The sequence below is a fragment of the Cryptomeria japonica genome, chromosome 4 (assembly GCF_030272615.1).
Source record: "Cryptomeria japonica chromosome 4, Sugi_1.0, whole genome shotgun sequence".
In the NCBI taxonomy this organism is placed as follows: domain Eukaryota; kingdom Viridiplantae; phylum Streptophyta; class Pinopsida; order Cupressales; family Cupressaceae; genus Cryptomeria; species Cryptomeria japonica.
In genome coordinates this window covers 183,609,231-183,623,172 of record NC_081408.1, presented here as the reverse complement: position 1 = coordinate 183,623,172, position 13,942 = coordinate 183,609,231, and the positions used below count along the sequence as shown (strand labels likewise).

At 32.3% G+C, this 13,942-nt stretch overlaps 2 protein-coding genes across 2 annotated transcripts; one reads left to right on the top strand and one right to left on the bottom strand.

Annotated features, from left to right (window-relative positions):
- Positions 1-933: 933 nt before the first annotated feature.
- Positions 934-4,738, top strand: LOC131028141 (uncharacterized). The gene is made up of 3 exons (XM_057958362.2): positions 934-1,263; positions 1,804-2,766; positions 4,082-4,738. The coding sequence occupies exons 1-3, from the start codon at positions 934-936 to the stop codon at positions 4,736-4,738; spliced, it is 1,950 nt and encodes a 649-aa protein (XP_057814345.2).
- A 5,470-nt stretch (positions 4,739-10,208) lies between these two features.
- On the bottom strand, positions 10,209-12,035 carry LOC131028071 (coniferyl alcohol acyltransferase). Its single transcript, XM_057958274.2, has 2 exons — positions 11,604-12,035; positions 10,209-11,410 (listed from the first exon to the last, which is right to left on the bottom strand). Exons 1-2 carry the CDS (start codon positions 12,033-12,035, stop codon positions 10,457-10,459), a joined length of 1,386 nt encoding a protein of 461 aa, XP_057814257.2. The 3' UTR covers positions 10,209-10,456.
- Positions 12,036-13,942: the final 1,907 nt, after the last annotated feature.

Sequence of the window (13,942 nt, the reverse complement as noted above, 5' to 3'; positions counted from 1 at the left end):
ACAATGACAAGATTTACTATAGATTATGAGAAACCTAATATCATATATATATATACTTGAGAAACCTAATATCATATATATATATATACTTGTGATCTACTCAAAATCTTTTTTAAAAAACAATTGCCACTCTAACATTAGATATCGTCGAAATCGTCAACCTGGTATTATCGATTTACTCAAACGGACGGCCTATATTCTTTTCTCTCAGAATATTACCTTCCATTGTTTGGGTTATATCTTTTCTCTCAGAATATACTTTTCTCTCAGAATATTATTTTCGCTCATATATATCTTATGCAAAGCGCTGCCACCGGGCTTGTCGACTTCGATGGAGTCGAGTCTTTTTGAAAAAGCAAAAAATCATTTTAAAATTTTTCAGACGTTGGTAATAAACGTTATCACCATGTAGCATAAATCTTCACGGTTTTAGATCATCTTTATGATTTTGGAATGGAAGAATAAGAATAAGATTAGGGATATCCTCTGCTTCTCGATCATGGATCTCAGCTGTTCAACATAGATTATTTATTTAATTGTTTCATAGAAAACATCTATTGTAAGCTCCGTAGATTGCCTGTGGTATTGATGTATAAATGCAATGTGTTGCATTACAATGTGAAGCATGATCTTTTGATTTTGAGCTTAGATCAGAAACCCATTATCACAAGTTTCAAATATTCCAAAAGGTTTGAAATTTAGTTCTGAACTACTTAAGGTCGATCAAGTGCCCAAGGGATATTGGGGAAGTGTTCATTTTAGCGGAGATTTATATATAGTTAAACTAAGCTCCTCTTCCTTCGAAGTTGCAGTTAGGTTTTCTAGAGCTTTTCTAACAGAATATCCTCTCTCTGGTAGTCTCATCTCTTGTGTTTAGCAAGAGGATTTCTATTATCCAAGTAGAAGCAACATAAATTCTATAGGATTTTGAGAATGTATGAAAATTATGATATTCTATTTCCCGACCAACCTGTGGTAGATTTGTATCTTCCCATGTGGGCTAAACATCTGCATTTGGCTAATAAACCTGCTTTCAAGTGGGTGGATGAAGCAGGCAATGAGCAGTGCAGTTTGACATACTCAGAGCTCCATGCTTCTGCATCCACCATTGCCTCAAATCTTAAGAGTACACTGCAAAGAGGTGATACAGTTTTAATTCTCTGCCCACCTGGTATTGAATTTGTAGGAATCATATTTGGGTGCCAAAGAGCTGGGCTAGCGAGTGTTCCCATACTCCCTCCTCATCCATCCTTCTCTTCTCAGGTAAACAAGCGATATTTTTTTTCAATAGCTTTTACTATATGGTTACTCTGGATAGTTTCAATTGCATTATACCATAAACGAACAAGTCCCTTGGGTAGACTTTAAGCTATTGAATTGTTAAATAGAGATTTTACTATTATAGCTTCAAAGCTGCTACACTGTTCTATGAATGAGCAATAAGAAGTGGAACTGTCAAGATAGTCTGTATAGTTTGTAGTTTAATAGTCTTCTTTAAAAAATTTATATGTTAAATGGTGAAGTATGTTTAAGATCTTTTTCCTGATATAGTAATTAATATAGCCTCTGAGAAAGCATTCATGTGAATTATGCTAAGCAATTAAGATTCTCGCAAGGAAATTTCACACATCACTATAATTACTTGTTTCAATGTTTTCCTAAGATTCTATTAGAGACCCTTATTCTAACCATGGTTGAGGAGTTTAATGAGAAGATGAAAGTATATGTATATGTATCTTGAAATAAAATTGAAGGAACAAAAACATTATATTTGCAGTAATATAAAGTATTTCTTTCTTTCAGGAGGATTGCAGTAAACTTGTACGGATACTGCAACAGACTCAGCCAAAGGCTACCATAGCTTCTCCGGCCTATATTTCAAGTGTCATGAAACACACTAATGCAAATGAAATTGGTATTTTGTTTAATAAAATGCGGTTGATATCACTGGTATCCTTATTCAAAGCCAATGCACAAGAGGCATCCTTAATTAACAAAGGAGGTGAGAGCAATTACAATGGGTGTAGAGCAAGAGATCTGTTTTTGATACAGTATACTTCTGGTGCAACTGGCATCCCTAAGCCAGTCCTGTTAACAGCAGGATCCGCAGCACACAATGTAAGAGCAGGAAGAAGAGCATATGATCTTCAGCCATGGAGTGTCATAGTTTCATGGCTTCCTCAGTACCATGACTGTGGCCTCATGTTCCTTCTCCTTACCGTTGTTAGTGCTGCAACCTGTATTTTAACTTCTCCATTCATGTTCATCAAAAGGCCAATCTTGTGGCTGGAAATGGTGAGCAAATACAAGGCTACCTGCACACCAGTGCCATCTTTTGCCCTTCCTCTTGTGCAAAACTACATAAGCAGTGGTTCTAATGGAGAGCCACACATCAAACTGAATCTGGAGTCCCTAAGAAATCTTATAGTGATTAATGAGCCTATATATGGTGCTGTTGTGGAGAGCTTTGTGAAGAGATTTTCGGTATTTGGTCTGAATGCATCTGCCATGGCTCCATCCTATGGACTAGCAGAAAACTGTACGTTTGTATCCACTGCGTGGGGCCCCAATATGAGCCAACCTCCTACTTACAGCGGCCTTTTGCCTTGTGCAAGAATTTGCTCACAATTGGAACTGGGCATTGAGATGATAGTTGTTGATCCAAAGACTTGTGAAGAAGTTGAAGCTGGCGAAGAAGGTGAGATTTGGATCTCCTCTCCAAGCAATGGAGACGGCTACCTGGACGACCCATGGCTTACAAACCAGGTATGTTTTAAATTTCATAAAAAAAAATAATTTAATTATTAGTTATTTAAATTTAATAAATTACATAAATTTAATCCGGTTATAATTACAGGAGAGGTGTATTTTAGTCACAAACAATGAAAAAATCTCACTAAAATAAAACATTCTATTTTTCTTAATTTTATAAAAGCAATGTTTAAACTGATAGAAAAAGAAGTCATGATAATATCATCTATTTTTCATTTAGAAGACTTTGATAAATAGAAGAAAGACGCATTAGCAATCTAAATAAATTCATCAAGTGTGTTATGAATAGAATCTTAGAAAATTGAATACTATGAGTTTTTTTATTATTCATCTTCTTCTAGTCACAATGGGTAGGCATCTATAGACTTATGGTGGTTGGAAGGTTGTGTTTTTTCCTTTACATTATAGTTCTATTTCCTTAGTGATAATGCATAATCTAAGTTTGATATGGGTTCAACATGTAATTTAGGTGGTTTAAAAAAGATCTGTTATGTGATCTTCATTGGGTGATTGTGAATTGGTAGATGTGCATTTTATTTGATTTTAATTCTCAAAGTGATTTTTTTTTTTCAAGACACAATTTCCTTATGTGAATCCCTGCTTATCCCTGTATGAAAGTTCAGTAAATGTCTAGACCACAAAAACAAATTAATGGGGATGGTTAAAAATATCAATAATAATGCTCAGGTGGAGCTTTGCTTTCCCCAAAATAAAACTCTAATGGTAATAATTTTCATCAACTTTTAGGGTTGTAGAAAATTCAAATGACATAGTTGCAAGAGATGAGAAGAATGGTTTTCAAATTTGATAATTATATGTATATTGTTTAACAAACAAAATGTATATTTTCTTAGATTAAGATATTATCCCATTTAGATTATTAAAATTTTGCTTCAAATTCATTAAAATAAAAATCTTAATTTTATTTATGAATATTACATACTTCCAATTTTGATAGATTTTATAAAATATAAATATGCTAGTTATAATATAAAAAGAGATCTTATATAATGACTTAAAACTGTCCCATATATATAAAAGTCAATACACAAGCAAGTTTAACGTATCAACATAAATTATGCATGTGTATAGAAAACTATTTTATAAGAAAGTTATTTTTCTTTATTTATAAAATAAAAGTACATTCTTTGTAATGATACTTTCTAAAGTTTTTGTGATTGTTTCTATGCTGTTTACCTTTGTTATTATCACCGCTATAGTGTCCACTATCAATATTTTATTATAAAAAATAATCAGTCAGTGCTTTCCAAATTTCTTATATTCTTAGCTCCGTTATTTTTTGGCACAGATATTTCTTGCAAGGCTACATACAAAAGGAGATTGGGACAAAGGAAATTTTTACTTGAGAACAGGAGATATGGGAGTCATTACAAAAGGCAATGATCAGTACTTATATATCACTGGTCGTCTCAAGGACGTTATAAGAGCAGGTGGTCGTTTGGTGCATCCTCACTACCTTGAAACAACTGCCTTCATGAGCTGTACTCAAAGTTTGAGAGCAGGTTGTGCGGCTGCCTTTGAAGCAGACATAGCTACTGCTAACACAAGGGCAATTGTAGTGATTGCTGAACTGCAGAATTTGAAGGATAAATATAACAGAGGCCATGATGAAGAGAAGATGAAGAGAATTTGTGAAAACATTTATTTGTGTATTGAGAAGGAGCATGGAGTGGCTGTTAGCTTTGTTGGGTTGGTAAAAGCTCGGAGTGTTCCAAAGACTACATCAGGGAAATTACAGAGATGGAAAACAAGAAGACTATTAATGAGTGGTGAGATTGAATTGGTACATAAAGAATGGTTTGGAGTTATTAATTATGATAATTTCTTGCTCAAGTGCTGCAATGGGACAGATCTGTGTGAGAGATGTAGAGGGCTACAGCTACAACAGCTTTCAAACAATGACAAAACTGAAGTGGGTTATGGTTTTTTGAAATCATTACTGTAACCTAGAAATATGAGGGTGTCTTCCTTCCTTGCCACATATGGGCTTTATGATTAATGTCGTTTATAGAAAATGGAATGCTGAGAGTTACTCGATTATTTCTGCTTAATATTGGCCACATTATTATATTACAAACGTGTTAATATCTTATTATGGATGTGTACCGTTTCCGTGGAATGTTCTAAAAAAATGTTAACTAATTTAATATGTCAAAATGTATTTGATTTAATGGAAAAGTCCATGTTATAGACAATTAGATGGTGTTGAGTTCAAATCTTCTATAATTAATAAAAATAATCTAAAATTATACAATAACTGAAAAGAAAGATAACAAGGAGATCTTCTCCTGACTGATTCCTTGTTCACTGTATTTAATTTAAAATTAAAATTGTATAATTAATTCACATTGTATGGGTCAATAAATTAAAATATATTCTAAAATCTTATAAATTAATTGTACTAATCAATTGTAAATATCTGTTCATAATCTATAAAAGATATATCATGGAAGAAATTCTTCTTAGGTACCCATTTACAATTACTTATTCATTCATATAATATAGACATTCATAATAAACTTTCTTGAATAACAGCTATAAAATAATTCATTAAGCTTCATGTAAGCCTAAAAGACTTTTAAGATATACAAACTTAGTATCACATAATATCTTGGTGAAAAGACTATTTGCTTGATTTGTTGGGTGCAAAAACCACTACTCCAAATCCTAGAAAATGCATGTACCAAGGCTAGTGGTGCTCCAATAAATGAAAGAAACAAACTTATCAACAAATAAGAAGGGTTTAAGGCCGACTGAATACGAATAGAGTATCTCTCTTATTCTTTGAGTTCAACTTAGAATCAATTAGGTGTTCTTAGAATTATGTCATAGAAGACATTAAAAACAAACAATATGAAGAATCATAAATAGTATTAGCTAAAGCCAAATTATATACTTGACTCTAAACATGTCACTAAGTGAAATATAACTAGTTGTCTAAAAATCTCTACATAGCTAATTAAAAATGTGCATGCATAATTCACATGGGTAAAATTCATTCAAAGTTTGTACAAGATGTTTCCATAGTTATAATGTTCAATATCAAATGCACAAGACAACCCGTGCTCCTAAACTAATAACTAAAGGTTTTGATTTGTTTTGAAGAGCTGAGATCAAACAAGTGATTATAAGGTCATCGCCTTTCTAATTGGGCTATAGATTCACTGAAAAAAGAAAGAAAGATAGTGATTATTTGTAACTGTGCGATTATCTTTTTTTTTTTCACTTCTTATGCTAGGTTTTAGTCAATCTATTTATCTTTCTACCCTCTAGAACATTTTACCTACATATATTTAATTAGGTTTGTCTATTGTTATTTTCACAATTCTCCTTTCTATCAATTCCATTGTAAATATGAATCATGAAGTATCATCAAAATGTTAATGAAAAATCTTACACACTTTTGGTCATAAATTTCTCTTAAACTTTTGATCATTTGCATTCTCAAGATTGCTAATGTGGGGTTTGACATGTCACTTGAACTTGTTGAATGTTAACTTGATGGTCCATCACCAAGAGTACCAATTTGTGATGGTGTTTGCCACATATTTGGTGAGGTATTTGTTTGAGTGTGTGGGGTTGTCTCTATCCTTGATGGTGTCATTTGTTGTCCACTTTGTTGACCTTTAATGGGCGCAGAAAGAGTCACATTTGAAGGAGTACTTGCTAATATGAAATATTTCTTTGCTTCTTGTGGTATGTTGGCTGTAGTATTGATTGTTTTATCCAAATTTCTATCTCATTCATCATCTTATATGAATTGCACATCTTTGCTGATTATAATATTTTTGTTGGCTGGCTTTTATAACTTGCAAGCTTTGGATTCATCATTGTAGCCCACAAATATGATTTTTTTTTCTCTATTGTCTAACATTCTTCTAAGTCATCCAACACATGTACACATGTCACACATCCAAATTCTCATATATGAGAAAAATTATGTTTTCTTCCACTCCATACTTCCTCCAGAATCTTATTGATGACACTTTTAGTGGGACAACTATTCATTATATATGTTGCACATGCTACAACTTCAACCCAATACTCATTTGACAAATTGTTTGCCTTCGACATGCTTCTTTCCATTTCCATTATTGTCCTATTTTTCTTTTCAACCACACCATTTTGTTGAGGGGTGTATCTAGTGGGCAATTGCTTGTGGATTCCATGGTCTTTGCAAAACTTTATCGAGTCATTTGAAATGTATTCACCACCTCTTTCCATTCTCAGTTCTTTTATGTGATGCCCACTTTGATTCTCAACAAGAGCCTTGAATTTACAAAAATAATCATACACTTCATGCTCATTTTTTAGAAAGTAGACCCATGTCTTTATTCTAAAATCATCAATGAATGTCAATAAGTAGTATCTTCCACCCATAGAGGGTGTTTGCATTGGTCCACATAAATATGAATGAAAAATCTCCAATGGTTCGTTTGTATGAATTGACTTTCCTGTCGGTAATGATTCGCTGTGTTGCTTACCTAGGATACAACATTGACATATTCTATACAAAAATTCTATTAGTGGCAACCCCTTCACCATTACTTTTTTATGCAATAAGTTTATGTTTCCAAAGTTTAAGTGTCCAAATCGAAGATGCCATAACTAATTTTCATCATTAATTTTAGCTTCAACTATTGCATGGTTGAGTGTTGTAATTTTCTATTCTTTCATTTATGAGTTTATTGAATGGTGTGCTTGAGTCAATTATAACTTCAAATTTGGTTTTAACCTTAGGAAAAATATCTTGTTGTTTCTCATTTGGACCTTGGCTATAAGCTGATTTTTTGGAAATTTGTCTAAAATTGTGCATTCTTTGTTAACTAAAACTTTGTTATCATTCTCTAATGTAACATCTAATTTTACACTTTCATCCAAGCTAGAATTTTTTTCTAAGTTTTTTGTCATATGATTGTTACAACTTGAGTCTAAAAACTATACATCCTTTTCATTTTCCTGTGCAACATCACAAGTTATGAACATGTTGTCTTGATTTTGATTTTCTTTGGTAAAATTTGCACTTTGTTGTCTAGAATAATATTGTTTCTTTCTACATTCATTTACATAACCCCAAATTTCTTGGAATAATGACATTGAATTGAGGATTTATCATACCTTTGGGCTTTAGATTGATTTTGAGCCTATGTTTGATGGTTACCTCTTCCACTTGAGTCTCTACTTGAACTTGATGGGTTGTTTCTTTCACCTCTATATGAGTTTCTTCCTCTACCCCTAAAATTTGATCTTCCCCTGCCTCTACCATGGTTGATTGAGACTTGTGTCTTGAAAGCATGCTCCAAAAATTTTTTTTTGCTTACTAAATCTATGTTCATGAGAAATAAGTGATACATGTAGCTTATCAAATGAATATTGTGAAATATTCTTTGTTTCTTCTATGGCCACTACAATACATTTAAACCTTGTAGGAAAAAAAATTAAAATCTTTTCAATCACTCTTCCCTTCAAGATTTTAACCATGAGATCTAATTTTATTGTCAATCTAATGATTTGAGTGAAGAATGAGTCTATTGTATCTGATTCCTTCATGTAAATGGTCTCAAAATCCCTTCTTAGCATTTGTAGCTTAGTTGTTTTGTCTTAGCCATTTCTTGTTAGGTAGTTTGGAGAGTATTCCATACTTGTTTGGATTTTGTTGCTATTCCAATCCTTAGAAAAATCATCTCATACACTCATTAAAAGAAAAACAAGAGACCTTTTGAATTCTTTAAAAAAAAAACAAGAGACCTTTTGAATTCTTCTTTTTGTTTTCCTTGAGTAAATCCTTTTCTACTTGATTTAGAGAATTGTATGCTACTCCTTTTCTACTTGATTTAGAGAATTGTATGCTACTCCATCTACTTGGTTCTAGGTAGCCATTTTTAATAAACTCCCATAAATCTTGTGAACAAAACAATGTCTTTATTGTGATTGCCTAATAATCAAGCTTGTGATTGAAGCTACCATGATTGACTACGAATACCTTGCTGGATAATCTTTATCTCCCTTGAAAAAACTTCAATCTTCTTGACCTTTAGCTCTAATACCACTGATGGATTGAGACAAAAGAAAACCAAGATTCCAGAAAAAACACAGACCAAAGAGGATAATAACAGAGAAAAGAGTTTTGATTATTCTAATATTATATATTCATTTATCCAAAAGCATACAATCTGATTTCTGAATCAGAGCTTCTGCTCTTCTTGATTTTAAACACATAAAATCATTACATATAATTCTTTATTATTTCTCTGCTAACTGGCTGTTGCAACCGCAATAAACCTCTACATTTTACCTTACTCAGCACACTCAAAAACTACTTTTGTTCTCCCCTGTTCTGGCTATTATATTGCTGCTGCTACAGCAATGAAAAACTTCCAGACACTTCTACACATATCTAGGAAAGAAGGGGAAGAAAAAAAAGTTATTAAATGCATTTAATATTACGTTTTTACATCCACCGTAAAGAAATCTAAAGAAGATTACAATGACAAGATTTTTTACTCAAAACTGCTTTGTTTACATACAAAATGGACAGTGATTGGAATTTACTTTTTTCTGCTATTGAGGCGGATGTGACAAGGATGCATGGGATTACTATGTCAAAAAGTCCTATCAGAAGCCCACGCCAACAGATTCTGAAGCTGAAATTTCAAGATGTCTTATCTGAATACTGACTTCACATAAGTGTGTTGAAAAAAATATCAAAATCTGACACCGAAATTGTGTGCTGTAATGCCCAACTAAACGGAATCTTGACTTTGTGATTTTAATGATTTGGTATCTGTTCGTATCGAAAGCTACACTATGTAATGCCTAACCTTGGCCTACATGCTGGGCCCAAGCTAGTGGCAAGATAATTCTAAGATGTCAACTTTATAAAGATGCACAATCTTGGGCTGTTGGGAAGTAGATTTGATATATCAATCCCAATAAATGTTGGGGTAAGAACCCCTCCATAATTAAGAGTAGTAATTAAAATATATTCTTTACAAAATAATTTGGGTTAGTTTTTGGGAATAAATAGAAATAAAATTTTATAAAAATATGAGATCTATATATATTTTTAAAGAAAAAATTGAATTTAACAAATATGTGCAGTAATAAGATTTTAAAAATAATGTTCGATGTATAGATTTAATGGATAGAAAGTAGATTTTTGTATAAATCTACATGCAATTAATAAGAATTCAAAAATAAACTAAAAAATATGAAAATTAGAAAGAAAGCTTTTGAAAAAAGTAGATGTATTTAACACAAAAATATAAATATGATTCTATCTAAGAAAAGACAAAATCATAACATCACATAAGACTTGATAATGATTACTTGAAATTCTGAATTTTGTGATCATTTAAGATTTCTCAATGATTACTTGAAATTGTGAGCTCCCTGATCTAACATCCACCTCATCCACTTATATGCAAGTGTTTATAAATTCTCTGGTCTGTCTTCCTTCAACCTTTCTGGCCCGGTCAATCCTTTTATGAAGAATGGTTTTTATTTTTATTAACACAATCTCAATAGAAAAAGACTTCCTGTTTTTACCGAGTAATAAATGAAAAGAGGAATTAAAGTGTTTTTCTCATTATATACATAGATTTTAGATTTTTGAAAGAATACAAGCTCTTAGTGAAAGCAATCATATAACCATTAAAATCCTTTAATAGTTGGAGTTATATACACTTTTCTGACCACCATAAAGGTCTGGTGAGATTAGGCGTAGAATGAAGTTGGGGTGGGATTCAATAGCGTTTATATTATCAACTAGGAGGTTCATGTATATTATCCAACTACCATCTCCATAAGGGCTAGGGCTTGGCATCACATAACCTGGAGAATAAGGTAAATAGTAACTTGCTAAACTAGGTTTTCCCCATCCATGATCAACCTCATACAAGGGAAAACGAAGCCCAGAGGATATCACAATGGAAGGTTCATCTTTGTTTGCATATATACTTGGAAATACTAATGATGGTTTTGATATCTCAATAAAATCCACTAAGCTTCGAAAACACTCTTCATTTGCTGCACTATGTATCGCATCATGAATTAACTTTGCACTCCAAGAAAGTGGCTCCTTCTTGATGTCCCCAGCTCTAGCCCTAGCAAAAGGCACTAATATAGCATTTCCAAAGTAGTTAGCGGGCATTCCCATCTCGTTTAAATGAGAACGCCCATCTACAGCAATGCCTATATTGCAATTTATTGTGTCCTCCATCCTTTGGGCTTGAATTAACAGTTTCCAAAAATAAGAAGAAAAGGCCTCTAATTTCGTATAATTGTTGCCATGTTGGTTTGCACTGAGTTGGAGCTTTTCTATATCATTGGCACTGAGGTGATAGATTCTACTTGCTAGAGCAGGCTGAGGGATTTGCATGTTGGATTGTGGTAAAGGTTGCACCTTCATATACATTCTGTCTATTTCAGAACAATAGTTTGGGGGATCTCTAGGAACTAAAATGGAGCGCATAAAGCTTGGACTTATGGATTCAATTGGCTCATTTCTAGAAAGATTGGCCCAACATATGAGAAACATGTTGGCAGAGAATGAATCTGCAATCCTGTGATCGAAAGTACAGCTCACAACTATCCCACCACAGCTAAACTGTGTTACCTGCCATTGTCGAACAGTAAATGGATTAAAATTCTAATAAAATGATAGTTGAATAGTAGAAGAAAAAAGATAAATTAGTTCTTATTCATTTCAATTTTGAATTGTTAATCTCTTTTAATAAACATTTTAGTGAATTGAATACAACACTAGAATTGATATATAAAATCTATACATATTGTATAATTGTTATTACCTGAACAGCAAAAACTGGAGTGCCATTTCCTTGAGAGTCATTTACAAGCTGAGGAACAAGCTTTCCCTCAATAGCTGCAATGGGATTGTAGAACTCCACTTGAGAAAGACAAGTGTCAGCATAAGCTTCTGAAAATTCAGCCCCTTTGTTATTGCAAACCATCTGCAAGTCCCCAACACCATGGCTGACCAATCTTCCAGCAAAAGCATAGCAAGACACAAATGCTCTAGACAGAGAACTTTTGAGATTTGATAGAACTGATGCAAAACTAGTTTGGGAAGGCTTCTCATAACAGAAAAAAGTATACACGCAAATAGGAGGAATAGTGAGATCCATATTGCTTAATGGTAGAACATGCTCTTGAATTACAATAGCAGGCAATACAACTTCTCTTTTGACTACCTCTACATTATAATCCTTTGAAATGGCCATCCCAGCTCAAAGATGATGCAAACTACTGCAAGCATGTTTACTCTTATATAGAAAAATTACTCAAGTAGAAAATTAATGAGTAGAGATAACGATAACTCTAAGCTCACTACAGAGATGCTTTGACTATTTTGGCTTTTATCTTAATGATGGCTGAAATGTCTTTCGGTTAGATGCTGTGAAAGAGTGGTTGAGATATTAAATTGGCCTTGGTTAAATTGTAAACGTGGATACATTAAATGTCTTTGGGTTTGGGTTAGATACTGTTTAAAAATCATAATTTACTGGCGTGGCCACTTTTGTGATGCCTATCAGGAGCCAAATGGTGCTTAGGTTTATCATCTTGTAAGGATTTCTCCTTCATTAAAAAGTGGCGTAAAAAAGTGGCGTAAAATAACTTGTTAACATTTTTAAAAGTTATTTTTTAAGTCTATCAATATTTTATACTAGCACTTGCATCGAAAGGGTGTAAGGGTTAAGCAATTGTTGTCACATTAATTATTTAAAAAAATAAATAGAAGTGTTGATTGGTTTCTAATTTTCTTTTTTAATTACAACTACTGGATTTAATCTAATATATGACAAAACCCTAACCTTAATCTTAACCTTAATTCTAAATTATAAAATGCATATTTTCATATATTTTTTTTAATAAAACTTATTTATAAAAATGTTTAATATTTATTTTATTAATCATTAAAATGTTTAATATGCATTTTATAATTTACAAAATTTGTTTGAAAAAAGAAAAAAGAAATTAACATTTTAGAATTCAAATTATTAATTAGTTTTGAGAATTATTATATGTAGGATTGAAATATTTTGGATAAGGGGCAATTGCCTTCTGATATGACTCATGTGCTTATCAGTTAGTTGATAGTGATATGGCTCCTTTTATTGGACTCTTTTTGCTTCTTTGTTTCTTTTTCTTAGTTCAATAAATTTTTACCTTTTTTTTATTAAAAAAAATTAAATACATTTTTATTTCAAATAAAATTAATTAGAACTGTACGGGACGGTGTAGAGCTGTGCAGAGAAAACAAGAGGAAATTGAAGCAGATTTAATCATTTTTGTGGAGCAAATTAGTTAGTTTTAGACATTATAAAAAATTGCAGGGCCAGACAAAGTCATATGCACAGTCAATAGTTGGAAAGTTCTTTTTAGCATATATTTTGGCATATTAAAATGCAGCTTCGATGCATTATTCATTCATTATGCAGTAGCAAAAACAATTGATTTGTCTAACATGAATTACGAGCCAAAATAAGAATACATATGCATTAGAAATCGCTTATAGATTGATAGATATTAATAATAATAATAATAATAATAATATTATGTTTTTTTCATAATGAGATGAAGTAATTTAAATGGGCTGTATTGTCAATGTTGGGAAATCCTGCAAATAGATAGCACACCTTTATGAAAATAATTGATAATAAATGAATATAGGGGAAGGGATGTCACATCCCTCTCTTTGACTCTCTTTTATATTATCATATTAGTTTAATAATTATCTATTTGGAACTAATGAATTAAGGCATGTGTGATGTTAATTACCTTGCATAAGTTGTGTGGTCTTGAAATTGTAAGGAGATACACTTAAACTCAAATTTCATTTAACATAACAATAAACCAAGGAACTGCAAAATCCTACACCATAACTGGGTGATGAAAGGGAGATAGATTCTCCATGCGATCAATCTAGAAATCCACGTCCACCTCTCCACTCCATCAATTTGAAAACAGAACTGAAGTTGTAGATTCTAGATGGATTGCATTTTCATCAACTTCAGTTTCTAGTATCTACATTTTCCATTAGACTCAGAGATTGAGCATGCTCAATCTCTGAGTTTAACCAAATGAAAATGTAGATACTAGAAATGATGGATTGCATTTTTGGGAACTG

Excerpts from the sequence above, each read along its gene's own strand:
- LOC131028141 (XM_057958362.2), top strand. The coding sequence starts at position 934 with ATGTATGAAAATTATGATATTCTATTTCCCGACCAACCTGTGGTAGAT. Across the intron at positions 1,264-1,803 it reads ATCCATCCTTCTCTTCTCAG|GAGGATTGCAGTAAACTTGT; the intron begins GTAAACAAGCGA and ends TCTTTCTTTCAG. Across the intron at positions 2,767-4,081 it reads ACCCATGGCTTACAAACCAG|ATATTTCTTGCAAGGCTACA; the intron begins GTATGTTTTAAA and ends TTTTTGGCACAG.
- LOC131028071 (XM_057958274.2), bottom strand. The coding sequence starts at position 12,035 with ATGGCCATTTCAAAGGATTATAATGTAGAGGTAGTCAAAAGAGAAGTT. Across the intron at positions 11,411-11,603 it reads CTCCAGTTTTTGCTGTTCAG|GTAACACAGTTTAGCTGTGG; the intron begins GTAATAACAATT and ends CGACAATGGCAG.